Source organism: Trachurus trachurus, assembly GCF_905171665.1.
Source record: "Trachurus trachurus genome assembly, chromosome: 3".
NCBI classification, from domain to species: Eukaryota; Metazoa; Chordata; class Actinopteri; order Carangiformes; family Carangidae; genus Trachurus; species Trachurus trachurus.
The window spans coordinates 6,303,505-6,327,079 of record NC_139893.1 but is presented as its reverse complement, the minus strand read 5'-3'; the positions used below and the strand labels follow the sequence as shown (position 1 = coordinate 6,327,079).

Below are 23,575 nucleotides of genomic sequence, written 5' to 3'. Positions count from 1 at the left end.
TGACTACGACTGATTCTCTGTATCCTGTATGTCCTGTACTGTATGTTTTGTCGGTATGTGGACTGCACTACGGGCCCAAGACAAATTTCCCTTATGGGATAAATAAAGTATGTCTTGTATAAGGTATAAGACAATAAAAGAAAAAGGGAACAAGGTGTAGTTACTACAAAAAACCCCACGGTACTAAAAGCCTACTCCAGATTCATGAACGCTGCAGGAAACTCAGATTTGTTCGTAAGCATGTGTGTATGATCATGAACGCCAATCAATCGTTAATTGAGAGTGAGCTCCTGATTATCAGCAAATTAGCATACATCCCCGCAATGAATAAAGATAGCTTGGCTCCGCCCACTTACATACTTCAGCTCAATTTTCACTTTCCTTCAGTACTTGGCCTGCATGGATTGAAACGCTTTCTCTGCTTCTCTCCTGCAGAGAATCAGCGAACAGAGGGAGTGGCTGAGAACAATGGTGCTGAAGTTATGCACTACATTTGTACTGTACTTTCCGGACTATAGAGCACACCTGAGTATAAGCTGCACCAGCTAAAGTTTAAAAGAAAATACATACAGTATACTGTATAGGCCGCACTTGAATATAAGCCGCAGGTTTTCATGTTGTAATATGAGATATTTACACAGAAAGACAGTAGGGAACTATGCAAGTCTGCTCGCTTTTCTGCTGTTTTGGTTAAGCTCCTCTCGCCCATGAGCATTTGTTGACAATGAAGCCGGCGGAAAATCAATAAATGGAGCGGTGGATAACGTTACATAACATATACGATGTTACGGCGTGTGTGTTCGTGTAGTCTTAACCGTCATGAACAAAAGATTACAGGTTACGGAGCGTGTTTGTGTGCGGTGTGCAGAGACGAGAGCTGGGATACCGGGGCGGGGAAAAAAGTAGCGGCTTATAGTCCGGTAGTTGTAGTTCAATAATGGCAGCAGGGATGGACGCTTGTAGAAACGCTGCTGTCGTTGACGGACATCCAGCACACACTCGCTTTGCTCTGCTCATTGCAATGATGGGACGGTGGTTTGTTATTTACAGCATGCAGCAGCTTCATCTCATTCCTGCCGGTTCTGGTTCACAACCAAACGTTAGCGATTGGCTAAAGGCTGATTCGATCGTTTTAAACTTAAACGGAGTATCAACCAGGAAGTTAACGTGTGAAATGATGGTGCATGACATTGGTGAGAACCAGGCTGAGGCTAATGAAAAGATTGGAGCAATTAAAATATGACACGTGTAAATGTTCCTTCTGCATACAGTTTACAACACAAATTCTTTCTGCTCACTTTTCATGAACGAGACCCGATCTCGTCTTCACAGCTGGGAGACGGTTCAGAACTTCACCCTTCAAAACATCACATTAACAATTCAGCTCTAATTGAAATCCCTTCGAGCTGTGGCAATAATCAGATTACAAGTTTTTTTTTCAGTTACTTTCTTTCTTTAAAATTTCACATCTCATTAAAATCAAGCCTCTGCAGCAGAGTGTGTGTGTGTGTGTGTGTGTGTGTGTGTGCAGAAAGAAGCAGCATAGCCATATGTTTATTCATGCGAGCTCTGAGCCACACCGACCGGACCATCCATCAACACACTGTGGATAGTTGAAGTCACTTCCTCCTTCCTTGTGTTTTTTTTTTCTCACACTCTTCCCTCCCTCCTTCCTCCCTCCTCCCTCCTCCAGAGCGCGTGTGCTGATGCGTGAACGCCGTCGTTGGAGCCTCAGGGGGAAAAAAAAACAACCAAATATGAGAACGCCGCCTGCCTGCGCCCCCGGCCCCCCCTGTTCTGGTGGTGGTGGTGGTCGTCATTGTCTCCTGTCATGGATCATCAAGATGAGTTCTTTGTTATTACTTCCACTGTTACACTCAATGATGGAACAACAAGACACACGGCGCTAAGAACACCTGCTGGTTGATAATTGTCACAACACGGCACGGGGATACAATCAGGCAACGTGATGTGCTGCTGCTGCTCTGGCTGCTGCGTGCACGCGTGTTCGGTCGCTATTATGCAGGAATACACACACATACACACTACACACGTACACACATATGTGCACACACACATAAGGACACAGTAATGGGCCAGTGTGTGGTTTAAATTCTCTTTGATGCTGTGGATCCCCCCCGCTGCTCACCATATTACTCTGCACACATCAAACAGGTTGTTTTGGGAAGAAAAAGGGCCGTGATGACAAGACTGTGGCTCGCTATTCTACTCATCCTGTTGCCAGGCTTTTTATGCAAAAAAAAAAAAAAAAAAATAGTCTCCTCTACCTTTTTTCTCCACTCTTTTAGACTCTCCTTTTGTCTCTGTTGCTCTGCCATGGTTTCTCTTCCTCACAATATCAAACCCTTCCTCCTCCTCCTCCTCCTTCTTGTCTTCCTTCTCTTTGTAAAATCCTTTTTTTTGGTAAAAATGTTCACTGTCTCCTCTTTTTTTTTTTTTTTTTTAAAGCTGTGTCCAGATCTGTCTTTATTTTTCCCGTAAACGACCTCACTCCCTGAGTCACACGGCGCTGTGTCGCAGCGTGCCGCCCCATCACGGCCGACCATCCAGACGATGTCATCCTGAGTCACAGTTCACAGATGATACTGACCCTGCTGAGCTGCTCGGGAGCCCGGCGCACACGCTGAACTCCCTCTTTTTAGTTGCTATATAAGATCTGTCCCCGTATGTGCCCGTGCATGCCTTTTTTTTGTGTTGTTGCATGTGTAAATGTGTTTGTTCAAATTCCTCATGTGAAGAAAAAGAAAAAGCAGAGAAAAACCAAACAACACATCTCTCTCCCTTTGTGTTGATTTTTATATTTTCTGTGCAAGTGCATCCATGTGTGCCGTATGGAGTTTTGAGTCCATTGGTATGGACGACAGGGAGTGTGATCTGTGCTCGCTGCCTCCCAACTGGCTCCTCCCATCCCATAATTTCACTGTTACCTCCAAAGCCCCTCTAACCTTTCTCCTGCACACCCATCTGTCAATCATGCTCATCGCAGCAGAGCAACACGGGGACACTGCGGTTCAGTGTTAATTGAACCCTCACAGTTTATATTGGAATAAACCAACATCCTTCATGTGCTGCTGCTGCTGAGGTGGAGTCGTTGTTAAACCACAGCACACGAGCTCAGCTAATGTCGGAAAATGAGCTTTGAGCCACTTGTAGCTACAAAAAAGGTAAAAACATTTACAACCATCTATTGGTTTAGATTTTATCTATGAGATGCTTGTCTCCAGGATTCAGTGAACTGAACTGAACTGTACTGAGCTTTAATGTGGTGGTGTAAAAGGTCAAACTTATTGTCGGCACAGTCGTGGGTGTCTTAACAAAAAAATCAAAACCAGGCTCAATAGGGCTGCAACATATGAAGTGAATTTTCATTAATTCAACTGCACAAAAGGTGTAAACAGACTGTAAACAGAAAGTAACACAACAAAATGACCCTAAACGACCCAGTTTCAATGTTTTTGTGCATAAATTTGATCTTACTCAGGATTTTGTGTTACTTTTATTTGATATATTGATGTTTTATATCTTATATTTCAATTTATCTCCACTGTGTTTGAATGGATTGGGTTGTATCTGTGGCTACAATGCTTGATTTTATAATGTAGTCACCTTTTGCTCTGTCTTCACTGTTCTTTGTTTGTTTGTCCAGGGACTACGGATGCAAATTAGCTGTCAGCGAACTCAACTGTTCAATGTCCCTGAAAAATAAACAATAGACTAAACTAAAAAGGTAAGTTCACGAAGGAGAAAATGAATGAATGAACCAAAAAGGGCTGGAGGTTCTGGCCAAAGTAAACAAAACCTGCAATGTCTGTCGCAGGCTGCACTCTCCCCAAAGTAAACTAACAAAGAATAACCTGAGAAGAAAACAAATAAAACCAAAAACAAGAGCAGAGACCTCCAGACCAAACTGAAATAACAAAACCCAGTAATCTGAGCATGCTGAAGAAAAAACAAACAAAAGCAAACAAACCAAAAACCCAGGTGGCCTCCCTGCCGGTGCTGCGGCTGCGTCCCTCTCCTGACTACTATCTGGAAAGAGAGAGAGAAAAAGTCTGTCATCACCTTTTACCTGAGGCCTGTATCATGAAGGAGACTCAACATAGCCAGGCCCCGATCAGAGTTAAAGGAGAATTCCGGTCATTTTTGACCCCTAAATCGTTGTCCTGATGGTCACCCAGTGTTGGAAGGAGCAAAAAACGCAACTAAAATTGATGCAGGCAAACTGAAGTTACACCATGGCTACCCGGCGCTAGGGATAGCAACAACGCTAACCCATGGGGGAAATTCTTTCAACCACAACAAACACTCAGAAAACAATCAAATATCTATGGTACATGACTGGAATCCTTACGAGACACCACTGGACTCATAGTGTACAGTATAAAAAGAATAAACTTTGTGTTTTTGCATGTAGTCACTCACCTCAGATAGCCGAACTCTGAAACATCCTGGAAAGACATTACTATCCGATTGCAGAGCGCCTGCTCTCCCTGTCACAGAAACAAACACTTTTTCCTTGTTGTGATGATTTCTTTATAAAAATAAACAGTCGGGCAGTGCAGTGTTAATGTCCATAATATCTCATACTGTTTATTTTTTATAAAGAAATCATCACAACAAGGACAAAGTGTTTGTTTCTGTGGCGGGGAGAGCAGGCGCTCTGCGATCGGATAGTAATGTCTTTCCAGGATGTTTCAGAGTTCGGCTATCTGAGGTGAGTGGCTACATGCAAAAACACAAAGTTTATACTGTTTATACTCTACACTATATGAGTTCAGTGGTGTGTCATAAGGATTCCAGTCATGTACCATAGATATTTGATTGTTTGTTGAGTGTTTGTTGTGGTTGAAAGTATTGCCCCATAGTTTAGTGTTGTCGCTATCCCTAGCGCCGTCTAGCCATTGTGTAACTCCGGTTTGCCTGCATCAATTTTAGTTGCGTTTTTTGCTCCCCCCAACACTGGGTGACCATCAGGACAACGATTTAGGGGTCAAAAATGGCCGGAATTCTCCTTTAAGTCCAGCTGTCAGCTTTGTGCTTTGTGCGCGTTCACATCAAAGGAGGCGTTTGGCGTCATATGATTCTACTTCCGCGCAAAATGAAGCGACCACGGCCGCTGACTTCAGCCAAGAGGAGCAGGTTGTTTTAAAGGGACAACGAGGAGTTTTGGAAAAGCGAAGCGTTTTCACACTACATTTATGAGCCTCCGCGCGCATCATGAAATTCTTTGACCGGCGCAAGACGGACTCATGTTTTCATTCATCAAGAATTAAAGTTAGAGGTTCAAGGACGATCACATACCGTCGTAGTTCCGACCATAAACGGCGATCCGGCGGCGTTATTCTCATGACTCGCCACGAAACCGAAAGTAAGGAAACGCTGGTCGGCTCGACCAGCATTTCCGCCACCACTAATAATAACAAAATAACAATAGAGACAAAACGATATATTTATCGAAAATGGGCCCATTAACTCTTTCGCGACCACACTAATTCTTCAGCACATCCGCTCAGGACCACATGTTTTTGGCTATTTGTTTACCTTTTATCTCACGTCGAACCGAACTATGTACGTCACCTAGAAACAAACGGTCTTCACTTGGTTGAAGAGTGACTTTACAACGTGCTTCTCGAAAAAACGGCGAGTTTTTCTGCCGTTTCGTTCGTGAGTACGAAGGAGGAGAAGAGAGCTGGGTTTCTCCAAAAACGGAGCTCCCGCTCTAGTTTCAGAGAAAAACGCACTTTTGCGTCAAGTGGCAATCTGCTCATTTTACCGGTACTCTGCAGTGTGGCGTCTCCCAAATCATTTCTACGGCTAAATAAATATATTTGTAGGTAAATCTGGGGGGTGTGGCAGCGTGGAGAGCGGCGGTGCAGCGGTGCGGGTCTCTGGCCGCAGCGCAGCAGCTCCGGGACACTGCTGTGTGACTGGCCGGCGATGAGTGCTCTGGTGCGGGGGCGGCCGGTCACAGCCCCCGCTACTCAGCCCCCGCTGCTCAGCGCCCGCTCCGCTGCACCGTGAAAACAGCCGTGATAACGGGCTTTCAGATCCGAGTCTCCAAACCAGAAACGTTTGTAAACAGCACCGGAAAAACTCGCCAGATTTGTCGTCGGTCGCTTTTGTCAAAAGAGGGTTTGGAAAGCCGCCAGATTCAGCGAGAAAGTCGCAACACTGTAGCCGACAGCCGCACAGCGCTGCTCGCTGTCCCCAGAGCAGCGTTCAAGGAGAACGATTACTCAAACAAAACCAAGATCACACAGTTTATAAAAAACATTATGTTTTGGTTTTAGTTTAAAACAGTTTTACATATCAGAGGACTACCATATTCACACACAGGGTACCTCAGAGTGTCTATTATCCTAATCTGTAAAAAAACGGTTTTGACGAGTTTGCTCGTCAATGGTCGTGAACGTTCGGCAGGCTGTGACGAGTTTACTCGTCAATGGTCGCGAAAGAGTTAACAAGTGTGGGTAGCGGAGATTCATCCACATTAACGTGAGACTTTTTTATAACCAAGTAGAAACTCCTCGTTGTCCCTTTAAGCGACACAAAAAAGCCTGATCTCAGCCTGAAGCAAGAGAAGAGGCTGGTTTTACAGTTGAACATTGCGCTACGTTTAAACATGAAGCTTTAACCATTTAAACAAAAATAAACTAGAGCAACAACAATTGTCATTTTTAAATTGTATTTTACATTGTTTTCATATATTTCACTGATCGCAATTATAGACTGTGAGTGTGTGTTTTATTAAAAGCGAGGCTGGTGTGCGTATAAATACAGTGAGTTATTTCAGTGCTGTACAAGCAAATCTCATATTGTCTCTGTACAGTGACAACAAAGACCTTTTTAACTGTGACAATAGTGTAGATCTATTCAAGATTTGCTTTTGGGCAACACTAAACACATAACAGGTGAAACATTGAAAATAGCCACATTAAAGTGAAATTTTTAACTTTACTGATTATCTATCTAAATATATCTGCCCTGCTGCAAGCGCACAACTTCTTTCAGTGGTCTCTATATAAAAGTAGGCTATAATATATGACCTCCTGACGCTCGGCTCAACAGGTGAGTAGATGCAGCGTATTCCCTGTGTGTGTAGACGGAGACGCTCAGGGAGAATGTCAACAGCAGCCGATCAGCGCGATCTCCAAATCCCCTCTCCCTCCGTAGAAATGTTCTGATCCAGCTCCACTAGACTTTCAAAGACGCCAGCTCTAAACGCCAGCTCAAAATGAGTTAAATTGTGAAACAGCTGCGCTTTTATAGCCGATTTTAGGATGATACAGGAAAGCCTGGCTTTTGACTCGACATAATGACCGAAAGTCTTCGTTAAGGGCTCAAAAATGTCTGAGAGAGTGATTTCATAGTGGGACACTGAATGAGTAATGCTGCAGACAGAACGGCATGACGGCAAAATGATACACACACATGATATGTTTCTCTGCCATTGGCGTATGTTCTACAATAAATTCTTCTCTATTATATAACATTATTATCATAGCTATATATACTATATTTGTAGGCCTATATAGTATGGCTGTAAACTGATGATTACTCTTATATTGCATTGCATACTGAAATCTATGTTGAATTCCCTCCAAAATGTCACATCTGGGGCCTCATTTATCAAAGAGCGTGTAAAAGTCCTCTTAAATTTTCAGTACGACGGAAAGGCAAAATGTGCGTACGACCAAAAAATATACACTCTTTTCAGATCTATCAAACTCCGCGTACACACGGCTGCACGGTATTTCCCTTGATAAATCACACCGGACCTGAGAAAAGCGTGGATGAGAACACGCCTCATACCCAGCCCCCTAAACGGCCCCACACAACCATATATGGTCAATGCAAATCAGTACGTGCATATTAAGTAGCCATGTGCACTCTGGAAACGTGTGGAATGACGTCAGTGGAAGACGGTGAAGACAATAGACGGACGGAGAGCGGAGAAAGAAGCGGAATTTCTCTATGCGAGATACACGGTAACACGGCAATATCAGTCAGAAACATCATCTTGCATTGAAAGGCTACAATAAAAACAAAAAACTCCCAAATCTAAATGAAACAGAACAGAAAGAAGAAGAATCATATTTATTCTGCCCCTTATTTTAGATTATGTCATAATAATTTAAAGCAGGGTTTCCACTGCCAGTTAGTAGGCCTACTACTTTGCACCCCTTTCCACTAACCCCCAACTGCCGTTCACTGGACGACTTTGATTTTCATTTTATAGCCTATATAAAAAAAAAAAAACATTGAAGTCCACCAGTCTGTGACTTTTCCTAAAATGATGTTGGGCAGCACCCATTTTTGTTAAATACAATAAATATTATTCACACAAAAATATCGATCATGTTTTCTCATTTGCTTTGATTTGCGCCGACATTATTGGGCTTGCTGCTTGCTTGTGTGTGTCCAGTCTGGCTACGTAACACACGCACGTCGCAGAAATTATTTTCCAGACTGGACAGACTGGTTGTGGAAGAGGTGTAGCCTACATGCAAGGGAAAAATATCAATATGATATCAAAAGAAAACGAAATTCGTTTTATAAAGCCAGTATTTAGGAGCAAACTAGTGTAAATGCACAGGGGAAAAATCTGAGTCGCTGTGCTTTTCATGTAAAGTGCCGACGTCAACACGTGTGCGGTGGTGGTGGTAGCGGTGGTGGTGGGGGTGCTGGGGGGGGGGGGGGGGGGGTCATCATCACCACCACTTGCTACTTGACAGTGTCCGCGCTCCTCTCTCCCTCACACACTGTAATTCTCTGACTCAGCAGCGGCATCGCCTATTCCTCCTGTTCTTCAAAAAGCGTGTAAATGCCGGTACGCCATGGTCAGACTGGTCGTAAATTTCGGCACTTTCTCCCGACAAGTTTTGGTTTGATAGATCCCAAATTAGGCGGAGAAAAGTGCGTACGCACAAAACGGGGGAAAGAGCGTGTAAAAAAGCGTGTATCCACAATGATAAATGAGGCCCCTGGTTGTGAAACGGTAATAAGTTAAACTATTTTAACTTTGGACAGCATTGCCGTTTACCGTTGCCATCTCTGTTTACCATCCTTCTCTCGTCAACTAAAGTGACATCCGGTTTGCTGTCTGTTTTCATGTGAATGCAGCATTACATTACTGAAATGGTCACTATGGGCGCAGAGGAAAACGTGCTTCAGCCTAGAAGTCATTGGATGTTCAGGGAAACAAACATGTCACGATGTTCTGCTGTTGAATGTGTCGGTCGACGGCGTCAGGAGCTTCAAACGAAGTTGGACGACCCGGATTGTTTAAGAGTCTTTAAATGTACCGGGGACAAAGTCGACTTTGAAGCCCCCAAATGGTTGTTTCAGTCTGAGTTTCTAAATGTGCAAATAATTAAAATCAATTCTGCTCAAGTCATAGTTTTGAGTGACGGCTCATGTTGGATCCAAGTGGCCTCAGTGTAGTTTATGAACATCAAACTCTTCCTGACATCTTTACTCCTGCTCTCATGAAATATTTAATCACATTACTTCTATATTTTTGAACAACACGCTTTCAAATCGAGTCCCTGCTCAACAGATGTCGTTCCCCTCTGTCAGACTCGATCACTTTCAGTTTGGAGGAATCCTTTAGGGGTGATCCATGTTACCGAAGACATTTTGTTGATGTCAGAAATGCTGCATAGATTGGCTTTAATAAAAAAAAAAAAAAAGAAATGAGGGATAAGGTTTATCACTTTGAAGCCAAAGCGTTGCACAATCTTGCGTCATGCAAGTTGCCACATGGAACTGAGAACGAATGTAAAACACAGAAATCATAAAGGATCTGTGTGATTGTTCTGTAACAAGGAGTGTGTTTCTTGGAGCCTCACTCCACGCTCTTGACAAAAAAAACGAAGTGACAGTACAGTGGTGCAACGCCGGAGACAAAATGTCATGTCAGTAATTGTCCCCGGCTTCTTATCCACTCTTGAGCCGGGGACGAGGGGACTGACAGTGTTTCCTGCTCCGTCCCCTCGCTCAATCAATTCGCAGAGAGAAGGTTAAGTTCTCTCCTCTCGCCGGCCACCATTTTCCAGCTTGCTGCCGGAGAGAGGCTCGGATAGAGATCAGACTGCAATCAATTAACTGTCTGTGTCAGTGCAGGATTAGCTCTACCTACAGCACGGCCACATACATCTGGAAAGCTGCCCAATAATGGGGCAGGTAATAGAGCAAGTGACTGCACGTCCCCCCCTGGGGAAGATTAGCGCTGTATGTACACGGCCGGGAAACAAATGGCATGAAACAGAAATGGAGTTCACTGAGAAACAAATTGTAAAGTCTCACTCACTCGTCCATTTCTGGATGGTTTTCAATAAGAATAAATGGATGAGTTGTTGGATTACTTACATACATGAGAGGGCTGGGAAATGAATTCAGGGCTGGAAGATAAAGAATATAAATTCCAGTCCATATACTCAAATTCATGTTCCCCTCTGGATGAATATTAATTGTCACAGTTCATTCGGTTATTCATTCATTCTCTCCCTCTCTATCACCAACTCTCTTGTCGTTTCAGACCTCACCACTCCCACCTGCCCCGTGGTAACCCTGCCTCCACATCACCTCCTCACCTGTTTCTCATTTTCCCAATCACTTCCTGTTTCATATACACGTCCTCGCCATCGCTACCCGCCGGTCCTACTCGCCTGTTTTTGTCGGTCTGAGCTTGATCTCCTGTCTGTTGTTTTGGCCTTTGCCTTTTATGCCTGGGCCTCCTTTATGCTCGTTGCTGCCTTATAAAATCTGCAAACTCATGCCTATAGATTTTTTCAAGCCCAGTTTAGATGAAACCAAATAGAAAATAAGACATTACATTGGTATAAAATGAAATCCACTTTTTTGTCTCCTGAGCGTTCATGGTTGTTTGTTACTGTCAAGTATAATCAATTCCAGATGGAGTATGAACTTTCTTGTTTTTATACAAACGAGCATATCTCTATAACACCCTCTGTTTCCCCTCTAAAAAAGCTAAATATAGTAATAAGAAATACAAGTTTTATTTAACTTTAAACTTTAAACTTCTTCATAGTTTCACATATTAGTTCCTCCAGACTTATACGACTGCTGAGGCGGAGACAGGTCTCAGATAAAGTTCATTTTCTCCTGATGTGATGGCCTAAAAAAAAAAAAAAAAAAGAGTCATTTTGATGTCAGAATCTTCTGAAGACGTGTGGCTGGTGAAAAATTGATCCAATATTAATTTTAATAACCACAGAGTAAAAGAATCAGTGATAATCTGTGATCATATTCACACTGGAATGAACAGACTCAGACCTGCTGCTGGAGAAACCCACACGGTACAGTTAGCCTACAGGAAATAATTAAAAGTGAACTGTCTCTTATAGTTTTGGGCCCCTTTTGGCTTCATCATAACAGAGAAAGTGAGGGAACATCTGCTGGAAGTCAGATTCAAACCCAGGCCTCTGACGGTGGGCAGGTGAACCAGCAGGTGTTGGGTTAGGGGCAATAAGCCAGGAAAATAATAAAAAAGATGTTTTCCATTCATACCAAAATAAATAATGTTGTAGCCTATTACAAATATATGCTTTGTAAAATAAAAAAGAAAGTTTCCCCCCCATTTTACACACTGGACGTTTAAAGGTGTACAGAAATGGCCGTTTGTCCTGTTTGTCGCGCCGAGTTGTCACGAGCTGCAACACGAGTTTACCCGAGTAAGGAAAACGAATTTGATTGGTCGTTATCGAGCGGGCGGGATATTCAAAGCTTGGGGCGAGACCGAGCTCCGTGTGTGTGTGTGTGTCTCAGACGTTTGATTGACGGATGACGGATCCAATATCAGTGGCTGGTGAATTGTGTACAGGCTGACGTATAATCCGTGCGCCTGCATTATCCAATGTGAAAAAAAAAACACACTTTCATCCCAGATTTACTCAAAAATAGAATTTTGCACAAAGTTTGACCTACATCGTCTGAAATAGTTATTAGCCTACATTGATTTTATGATCCAGAGTGGGCTCAAATTCAATTTTCTTTTCTGTACACCTTTAACATTTCGCTTTGCCCCCTTGAGTTTGCTCAGAGAGGTGTATTTTGGTTGTATAAAAACATGATTAATGTTACTCATATTAAAAAAAAAAAAAAAAATCTTTTAGCCCAAACCAAAATGTGAAGTTGTGCCCCCCTCTCCTACCTTAATTCTAGACCGTCAGCTTGTGGTGTTTTTTTTAAATTTGTGGTTTATTTAGGCTATGTGTGTATCTTTCTTGTCTTTCCTTATGTTCATTATATAGGCTACCAGAAGTTTTATCTACTTTAATACTGTTGCTTAGTTGTTTTCAAAGGTGATTAATTATTTTCTGCATTTTATCATATTGTTCAATAAAACAACAACAAAGGCCGCGTTTCCCAGATTCTATCTTTCTTAAGGACGTAAGAAGGCTCTTAAGAAGGGTTCGGCTAAGAAGGAGCGCTAAGATACGGGTGTTTCCCAGATGCGTTCTTAACTGCCTTCTTAAGATCACGCCAAAGAAGCTTCTTAAGAAGCTCTTAACGGGAGCTGTCCACCACCACAGTACTGAAACTGAATCAATCGATGCCAGGCAAATCGATTATTATATCACACGCCACCTAATACACACATAGATCACACACAGTGACCAGCGCAGCTGCACCGACGGGCGATGAATAAACCGAAAACGGGGTTTCCACTTGTCAAACATGGGGTTAACACAGGTCCCGGTGTCGGCGGGCCTGATTAGAAACTTCTCCGCTGTTATTGCCGCGTTGGTCACGGGCAGCAACGGACTGGCCGTAGGTGACACGGCACAGCCGCGTAAAGATGCGGCCAGACGGCTGCGTGACCATGTGATTGATGTGTGTGAAAATAAAAATAAAAATGTGCACAGGGGCTGGCTGGTTTACAGCCAGACAACTCTAGGAAGGATGAAAACACAAGGTAGCAAATAGCTCTCTTGATAGAGTATCCCCACTGCAAGTTGAAGCATTGCTGTGGTCTGGGTTCAAATCCACCCAATAGAAAATTATTTTGGTGGTCAACACGTTTTTCTTTTCTCATCATCACTGAATGATCAATGCTTTACATATGTATATAGGCTACATATATATTTAGGCAGTGGAGTGTTAACGCGTGACAGTCTTTTTAGTGCCAGTATAAAATGGCACGGGAGGATCGGTGTCACGGCTGCCACACTCCGTGACACTGACCCTTGCTTGCGATGCCCCCACCACACCAAGAAGCTGCCCACTGCATAAAAACACGATGCAACAGCGACACTAGGGGTTGATTTAAGAACGGCTGTGTTTTTGATGTTCATGCAGATATGGGACGTGGATGTGTGCGTAAAAATTATGATAAATGATAGTCATGATGATTAATTTTATTTGTGTGCCTGATGTGCAGAGCACACGTTATTCCTCATTATTTAGGTTATTTATTGTTCTTATTTTTTTTTTTTTATCTCTATTTCTTATTTCGGCACATATTTAATATGTTTTAAACATACGATGTGCACTGTTTAAATCTTGCTTAGTGTGATATTGATTTGCCTTGAAAAAGTGCTAAAAAGTCGCTAAGAAGACTCGAAAGAGTGGGTCAGCTCGATCTTACATTTCCTTCTTAGCGAAAGATCTTCTTAAGCTAAGAGCGACTCTGGGAAACACGTTCTTCTTTCACAGCGTTCTTAAGAGCGCTCCAAAGAAGATCTTAGCGCTAAGAGCTTCTTAACAAATCTGGGAAACGCGGCCAAAGACGTTTTCCTAAAGTCTCATACGTCCTGCCATGACACACCTCCAGCATCGGCCAATGGCGTCACCTCACCTTTTTTTTTAATGGTGCCGTTAGAGCCAAAATGGCGGCTTACCGTATCAGAGTAGTAGCAGCAGGAACAGCGCCGTGCCTATCTCTGGCTTTTGAACACAGTCCGTGTCACAGATCGTGTTGTTTTATTCTTCGCCCTCCTCCTGTGGATTATAAAACCTGGACCCACCGCAGATACCGGAGCTACGCCGGCCGGGATCGTAAATCTCCTGAGCAGCAGGAAGCAAGGAAGCTATTGTAGCAGTGGCCATGACCGCGGCATTAAGGTGAGTCCGATTACTGTTGAGAGAGTATCGTTACAACCGGTTACATTCGCTTTTCTGGGAAGATGAGTTACCTACTCGGTTGTTAAAAACTGGAACGTACTTGAACCAAAGACGTTTTGTTGAGGAAGATGAGTCACTTTGAGAGTTTTCATGGGACCGGAGATGCCTTCCATTTCTTTTCATTTTTCATTAATTTTTTTATGATGTGTTCCTTTTTTTTGGAGTTTTTATTTTATTTTTATTGAACAAATTTTACAAAACCAACAAGGTTTACGTTCCTGTGTAACACAGCACATCAAAAAGTACAAAGGGACAGCACAATAATTCAGTAATTTATAAAATATAGCTTGAAAATAATAAAATAGTAGTAGAAGAATAAATAAATAAAAATAAGTCAGCCATAGGTGCAACAAGGATGATACATAGGCCTACTGTAAAATAAAATAATAATAATAATAATTAAAAAAAAAAGAAAAAAATTTAGAAGTCGGCGCTCGGAATGACGTCACGTCGCCTCCAAGTTGAGGGTTTTCTGACACAGAAGTGTTTCATACAAGATTATGTAAGATTTCTGTGCAAAAAATGTATAAGGTTTTTACAAAGCTGTACAAACTTACAACAAAAACATATAGGCTAGGCTATTGGCATGCCGTTAGCCAATGGTAGCCTAGATATTAATCACATTAATATTTAGTAGAGGTGGGAATTGTGGAGTCATCAAGTCATCTCTGTGTCATGTATTTGTTCTGCTCAGTCACTGAACCAGGTGCATTCACTAATTAGCTCACCTGCCCACCTGGCTGAAGAGCTGTGCTGATTGGACTCAGCTGGTTTAGTGCATGAACACAACAAATACATGGCATGGAGATGAGTTGATGACTCCACACCTCTGCTATTTACATAACAACACTCTAAACAAAATGTCCAGGGATGACTTTCATATGAAACAATTGCAGAGTGTGAGCAGCCATCTTGATTATTGGAGCTTGTGGGATGTATCTAGAGCTGACCTCTGGGGCACCATGAGTTTAGTGTAACTGAACTTTCTGTTGGTTGTTGGCTGAACTGTCAATGTTATTTATTGCTGTTGCGGGACATTTTGGACCCCTTTTTTCTGAAAAGGACATTTTATTTTGTGATTTGTGCTTGAACATTAACTGAATTGTCTATTTTTGCTCGTCATAGTCATGCCTTGTCTTGGTGGCTGATTGAATGGAGGGCAGCCTACATGTTAGGCTGCTGTGTCTAAAGTGGCTGAGTTGGTGGATTAACCTGACTAAAACTCAGTTTAGCATGCTAATGGCTGCTGTAGAGCTCAAAGCCTTACAGAGCTGTTCAGTCTCAGTCTTGTTGCTGCTCTGTGATGCATTCACTGACAGGCGCACACATTCACGATATAGCGAGTGTCGAAGGTTGTTTGTAGAGAGCCGTGTTTGTCCCGACTCCGTCTCTGAGCTTGAATAGGCCTAATTCCTCTGAATAGTTCCTCATTATCCAGCCTGCTGGTCTTTGAGTTTGATTGATTGTTCATAAAACATGCATGACCCTCATGAATTATTGTGAGAGAACATCCAATAAATTGTTTTAGATGGCTTATTAAAACAACGTTACTGGCCTGGCATATTAAATTATTTGCAATCCTGTAAATCACAGAGGTGATTTGAAAATAAGCCATTAAAGGCATCATGGTGACATTTCTCCACTCTTCCTGCAACATAACCATCTCTGTCACAGCTCTTTTTAATCGCAAGGATTTTTCTCATCAATCACTTTCTATTTGGCCTTTAATAAGATACAGACAGAATGTGAGGAGATGAATCTGGAGAGATGTGCAGGGCTGGGAGGGAGTTTTATGAATATGATCAAGTTAACAGTGATTAATGCTACTCGCGTTATAAAGACATGGCTGTAAACTTCTTAACTTTCAACTGTCTTTGTCCAAAAATACAATTACAATTTTAATGCAACAGGTAGCCTAAGAGTTATGAAGAGTTAAAATTACAAAAAAAATACAATAGGCCTACAAAATATCGTATTTTTCGAAATGCAAGTAGCGTCTGTAAGTGAGGACAAGCAGCGAGTTATTAAATCCACTCTGTGAACAGACCGAAATATCAAAAAACATCTCTGGCTAAGGGCTTAATTTTATCCAATTTTCAACAGAATTATTGCTTTCATTCATCATTCAGCTTGCAGATACCTGCCTGTGTGAGAAATTAACTGGAGACCGAATATAGATTTTGATACAAACACAACTGCTGTTTTTTTTTTTTTTTGCAAATGGACGGAGTCGGCCATGTGTTGGAGGTGTGTGACCCTCTGTCACCGCGTCCCATGGGTGAGGTGAGGAGACAGAGAGAGAGAGGAGAGGAGGGGGTTCACGCTGCTGCCCCCGACCTTCAGTTCCCAAAGGGATGCAACAAGTCAAACTAAGAATAAAGGGGAGTTGAGGTGACTATGACTATGTATGTGTGACTTGGTTACCACAGCAGCCAGAGGGGGTTTACCAGCAAGCAGCACTGTACTTAAGTGGGTGTTTATAAGTGGGCACTTCATGCGAGCTCTCATGAAGCACTTCACCGTCGTCCACGCTGCCTCAGATCTGGCTTCATCTAATATTAACCCCGAAGGCTGAGTGAGTGAGTGAGTGAGTGAGTGAATGCCTAGATGTGGATGATTTGCAGCTAAACAAGACTTGTGTTTGGTATTAGCTGCGGTTCAACCTGGAACTAGTAATGTGAAGAGTGAATAAATTCAGTCGTGGTTGCACTGCAGGGTAATTAAAAAAAAAAAAAAAAAAAGGGCAGAAGTGTCCATGGATCCATTGCGTGTTTTTTTTCTTTCTTCCTTCTTTCACATTATATCCAGCTCACTCTTTCAAATCAAAAAAAAAAAAAAAATCCTGACCGAAGGCTCTCAGGGTCAAGTATCTCTTTACTCTTCAGGTTTCAAGATCTGATTTTAATTGAGCCACAGTTTCATTTGATTTGAGCTCATTTATTCGCATTAAGATTCATGTGTTGTAGTGAATGTGGCTCCTGCAAAGCAGAGACATGAAAAGAGCCATAGATGAAGGGAGTGGAGCCACGGAGAGAGTTGTGTACATTCACCACCTACCTGCACCCACTGCTTTTGATCCAAACCCCAGGCCTTTGAAGTGTGTATGCCTTTGTGCTGGGCCAAATAGGGTGTGTGCATGTGTATGTGTGTGTGTGCGCGCGGAAAAAAAGCGCCTTGCATGCAAGTGATGTCATCATTTACACACACACACATACACACTCAAATGCCCACACATGTGCACATGCATCCACACACACAGTCAGGACCCACACAGATGGAAAACTAAATGGGAAAATGTTTCTATCACCCACAGATATGAATTCAAAATTGCACCTCAGACCTTTTTCTTTTCTCACTTTGCTTTATCTGAAACGACAATGCAAATGTTCACTTTATCAGATTGCATTTTTCAAGCTGTGAGAGGAGGAGAGAGAAAAGTATCAAAAAATACAGCTCAAGTGCAAGTATGACTTTGCAAAAGGAAAAAAAAAAAAAAAATCTCAAAGCAGCTATGATCAATGTGTTTATTCTAACAATACATCAGATGAATGACACATATGTGAGTCATAGTGTAGAGAAACAACACCTGACTCTGAGCTGTAGCATCTGTAGCGATGTTTATGGTCACAACACCAAACAGCTGTTGATGAGAGGAAATAGCTGCTGCAACCAGACACATGGTTCAAAAGGGGGCAGAACTTAACGTGTTAATTATTCATGGGGCTGTTTTTCAGTGTAACATCCAATAAACCAATCACCAGCAGCAGCATCTCCCATTCTCTTTAAACAGCCATGCATGGGCGAGCGTGCATCTTTGGCATATTGCTATTATAATGCTGCAGTGTTTCACACAGAATTAGATCCTATTTGCAGTAAGTTGATTACATGTTGACACTGACCAGTGAGTTCAGTCCTGGCACAGTCAGGCAGCAGCTTTTTTTTTTCCACAACAAAGAGACTGCACACAGCTGAATGGCACAAATCACAACCATAGAAATATTTTATGTTACACGACAACAAGTGTGAATAAATCTTCAGCTCATTATGAAACTTTCAGTGGGGAACAGAAACACGGCGGCAGATTTACCAGGTGGTTTAAAAAAGAAAAAGAAAAAAGAAGATTCCTCTCTGCAGAGTCTTGTGCAAACATCTCCGACACATGACAAACATTACAACACACAACATGTCACAACAGAAGCTCCGACCTTCTGAGGGCTTATTGTAATCTTCCACCTGACTGATCCCAACATCCAGGAGCTTTTTCTCTTCTCGACTCTGCTGGTGCACAACAACAGGCAGACTGTGTATCTGTGTGTGTTTTCATACGAAGAACTGTTTTGACAATGCAACTTCATAGTATAACAGCGAAACACTGTAAAACTGACCTAGGATCAGATTTCCGTTGGTGTTGATCTATTTCCACTGCTTTAAGATCCTATCAAGAACAATATGGACACTAAATGAAACTAGTATATTTATTTATTTTATAAAATACTTATTCATTACTCTACTTATTGTGGGAGCCAAAATATGTTTTCTTTATGTTTATATTTGGGCTCCACTTACTACGTCATTGCGTTGATGTGTGGTTTTTCTTCTTGGTGGCGGGCAAAGGAGTAGAATATTTTTTTGTTGACCGTCATTTGTCATCATTGTTTTCTTTATCATTATTGAATCACACCAAGTTTTTAGGGATGCACCGATACCACTTTTTTTCAAACCGATACGATACCGATATTTGGATCTGAGTACTTGCCGATACCGAGTACCGATGCCGATCCTTCTACCACAACAAAAAAACAAACGATTAGGCAAAATGCAATGAATTGGAAGACAAGTTTTATTTTCTTCTCTGCTTGTTACAACAAATAATGATAAATATGAGTAAATGACTGTAAAACTTTTCACATTTCAAGTGAAAATAAACATTTTTCTGTGAAATTATTGCAGTTTCCTCATTTGAATCAAACAAAATTATCAATTAGCACTGTCTTCAGCTTTTAGATTGAGAAAACATGAATTAACCTATGTAGTGTCCACATTTGAATCAAACAAAATATCATGTAACTATTTGGCACTGTCTTCGGCTTTTACAAAACATGAATTAACCTATTGCAGTGTCCACATTTGAATCAAACAAAATATCAATTGACTATTTGGCACTGTCTTAAGCTTTTAGATTGACAAAACATGAATTAACCTATTGCAGTGTCCACATTTGAATCAAACAAAATGTCATGTAACTATTTGGCACTGTCTTCAGCTTTTAGATTAACAAAACATGAATTAACCTATTGCAGTGTCCACATTTGAATCAAACAAAATATCATGTAACTATTTGGCACTGTCTTCAGCTTTTACAAAACATGAATTAACCTATTGCAGAGTTAAACTTCAGTCAGAATGCAATGGTGTAGTCTTTGAACTAAGCTTCTTTTGAGAAAGTGAGAGGCAGATTCTTTTTGATGAACAGAATCATCTCTGCATGATCAGCTGTGAGCCTGTTTCTGCTTTCACTCACAATGTGTGACACTGAGCTGAACAACCTTTCACTGTCAACACTAGTGCAAGGTGCTGAAAGGTATCTGCCCGCCAGTTTAGCCAGAGTTGGGAAGCGCACTTTATTAACCACCCAGTATTGTAGTGGTTTGTCTTCCCGTGAAATCACGGCCTCTCCAAGATATGTCTCTACTTGTACACTTGAACCTACTGCAGCTGTGCCCACTGATGCTGATGCCTGCTCATCTGCAATTTCATCAAATATGCTGTCTAGACTGCTGGTGGTCTGGTCCATGCGTGGTTTTCTTGAAGGTGGTTCATTCAGGTCATGGTCCTCCTGCTCGTCCAGTTCTCCAGGCAACCTCAGCAGCTCAAGTTTCAGCACCTCTTTGGCATGTGCAGCAGTGGTAGCATTGGAGAAAAAACGATTTTTGTACCTAAAACAGAGAAAGAAAAAAAGAAGTTGAAAATAGCATGCTTGCTATTTTAGCACAGTCACAGTTACAGTCACCCAGTTGCACACACACACACACACACACAGTCAGAGTTACAATCACACATAGTTACACACACACACAGTCACAATCACACAGTCACACAGTTACACACACACACAGTCAGTCACACACACACTTACAATCACACATAGTCACACAGTTACACACATCAGTTACACACACAGTCACAGTTACAATCACACATAGTCACACACAGTTACAGTTACACACATCACAGTTACACACACAGTCACAGTTACACACACACAGTCACACACATCACAGTTACACACACAGTCACAGTTACACACACACAGTCACACACATCACAGTTACACATACAGTCACAGTTACACACACACAGTCACACACACATCACAGTTACAATCACATACAGTCACAGTTACACACACACAGTCACACACACATCACAGTTACAATCACATACAGTCACAGTTACACACACACAGTCACACACACATCACAGTTACACACACAGTCACAGTTACACACACACAGTCACACACATCACAGTTACACATACAGTCACAGTTACACACACACAGTCACACACACATCACAGTTACAATCACACACAGTCACACACATCACAGTTACACATACAGTCACAGTTACACACACACAGTCACACACACATCACAGTTACACATACAGTCACACACACATCACAGTTACACATACAGTCACAGTTACACACACACAGTCACACACACATCACAGTTACAATCACATACAGTCACACAGTTACTGTCACACTCACCTGGGATGGAGCAGCGTTGCGATGCTGTAGAGCGGGTTTGCCTCCACATCAGTGAATCGCTTCCTGACAGCTGCAGCCAAGGTTCCCTTCATCGCTTTGACCCCATGGTCTTCATCAGTCTCCCTTGTTAGAAATCTGTGCAGCACAGTGACTGCTGGAATGACGTCTGCAGCCATGGCATCTGAAGAGCTAACTTTCCGAGTTAACTCCTCGAATGGACCCAGGACAGAGAGCACCTTCTCCAGCAGAATCCACTGGTGACCCGTCAGAGTATCAGGGAGTCCGTATTCAGACACGTATATTCCCAGAGCCCGTTTCTGCTCAATCAAGGACTGGATCATGTAAAACGTGCTGTTCCAGCGGGTCTGTACGTCCTGCTGGAGCCGCTTAGCAGGCTGGTTGATCTCTAACTGAATGTCCTCGAGCCGGGAGTACGCCAGAGCAGAATGTTTAAAATGGCCAACAATTTTGCGGCCGACAGCCACCGCATCAGTAACACTTCTCTGTGACAGAAGGCCCTCGTGAACGACCAGCTGGAGAGTGTGAGCTGTACAAGGTAGGCTGGGCAGCTCAGCATCACTCATGGCTTTTATCATATTCCTTGCGTTGTCTCGGAGCACTGCGTGGACGGACGTCTTCGGAATGTTCCAGGTCTGGAGCATGCTATCGAAAGCACCTGCGATGCTCTGGCTGGTGTGCGAGCCCCGGAATGACTTTGCATGTAGTGTGACGTGATGACGAATGAACTCCTCGTCTAGCCACTGCGCCGTTAAGCTGAGCAGTGACATCGGGCACACACTGCTTGTCCAAATGTCAGTAGTGAAACTTAAGGCTGAAGCCTTATTCACCTGGTTGCGAACTTTTTTTTTCACATCCTCAAAAAGTTTTGGCACCATAACATCCGTGATGTAGGGGCGACTGGGGATCTCATATCGTGGCTCGAGTGTGCTGAGAAGACGGCGAAATCCTACATTGTCCTACAACAACCGACAGTGGCTGGTCATCCAGAGCAATAAAATGAGTCAGAGCCTCTGTAATTTTAACTGCCCGTGGGTTTTCTCTTGACATTTTTTCTCGCTTTTCCAAAACCTGAGTTAAAGTTGGTTGTTGCGGTTTCGCATTAGCCTTAGCAAACTCGGTATACTCAGGGTGATGATGTGTCCTCAGATGTTTTATCAAATTGCTCGTATTGAACGACGTACTCTCCTTTCCTCCCCTGGAGACCTTACCAGCACACAGTTTGCATTCCGCCTTGCTTCTGTCATCTTCGCATATTTTGAAATGAGCCCAGACTGCCGACATGGTGCTAATTAACCGCAGCCGCCAGTTTTTTTTTTCTGTTTTTTTTTTTTTTTTTCAACCGCCAGTCTCACTCCTCGCCTAACCACGCTGTTTCTGATTAGCTCGACGTCTCCCCCTAGCCGCCAATCTAAAAAAATACAACAAAGATGCAAAGCCAGTAAGCCACCCTCTGATCGCGGTCTTCATGCAGAGCAATTGCGTGCACTGGTATCGGTTCTTGGTATCGATAAACTTTAGCGAGTACGAGTACAAGTATATTACAACAGTATCGACCCGATACCCGATGCCAGTATCGGTATCGGTGCATCCCTAGTTTTGTTTTAATATTCCCTTTTTTTGCTTTTTGCAATAGCTGCTTGTCAGTCTTTTTGATTTTTGTTTCAATAAATGCACTTAAAACTGAACATTATAGCTTTGCATTGCTATAATTAAATTTCCTGACATCCACTTTTACATCAAAACTTTTTCCAACACCCATTAGAGTTGACAATTCATTTTACAAGTGGGCGTAAAACCAATCAGCATAATCTTTTAAGGGTAAATCAGAACAAATTGAAAAATAAAATTACTATAGAATGAAGAGAAAATTAAAAAAACAAAAAACATAACCCCAGCATATCAAAAATAAAACTAATCATTGGTTATAAGTTCCCCTTGCAGAATCAGTCCAATATTACATATCTTTATCCAGTTCCTTACTGTAGAAAATGATCTTTCAGACCCATTGTTCTCACGCTACCTCCACTGATGGCATCCATCTTTCTATAAACAGTTACCTCCGTTAGAGACACTTATTGTCTAATGCATTGTTCCAGTGTCATCATATCCGACAAGAACAAAGAAAGCAATATTATTTATTATCGATAATTATCATTATTACAACAATTGAACAGCTGCAGCTACTTAAAAGCATATAACAAATGATCTTCTTTGTTCCATGAAGTTAGAGCTGATGGTGCAGGCAGCCAGGTATTCTTCTTCAAACATCGTGACTTGTGAAGTAATTTGTTCTGCAGCAATGAGATCTTTTGCACAACCTGAACGACACAGTAACAATCATAAACAGGAACAGAGTGAGTTGTTGAGCACACAAACTTCAGAGGAGGAAAAAAGAAGTGATGGAGGCAAAAACCAGAAATCTTTAGCTACTGTTGCTTTTACAGCAGCTGCAACAACTTTTAGTGACTAACTAAATAAAGTTTGATGCTGTATTTGCCGTGTTTTTTTTACAGACTGGTAAGTAAACAGCTGTTATAATGCAAATTTAGGCTACGCAGGAATAGCAAAACTTACAGGACAAACAGTTCGTTTACAAGCAACAACACAG

The 23,575-nt window shown here is 42.2% G+C and overlaps 2 protein-coding genes across 2 annotated transcripts in view; one reads left to right on the top strand and one right to left on the bottom strand.

Moving 5' to 3' along the window:
* Positions 1 to 21,734, bottom strand: part of nkpd1 (NTPase, KAP family P-loop domain containing 1) — a gene marked incomplete at both ends in the record, with an annotated part of 58,553 nt that extends 36,819 nt beyond the window's left edge. Inside the window, 3 exons of the mRNA XM_084001516.1 lie at positions 18,375 to 18,447; positions 19,880 to 20,105; positions 20,947 to 21,734. Coding sequence (XP_083857642.1) covers positions 18,375 to 18,447; positions 19,880 to 20,105; positions 20,947 to 21,734 — 1,087 coding nt within the window. The remainder of the gene's footprint in view (positions 1 to 18,374; positions 18,448 to 19,879; positions 20,106 to 20,946) is intronic.
* Positions 1 to 23,575, top strand: part of LOC311007904 (F-box/LRR-repeat protein 3-like) — a 354,496-nt gene that overhangs the window by 61,563 nt on the left and 269,358 nt on the right. The gene's annotated exons all lie outside the window — the stretch shown is intronic.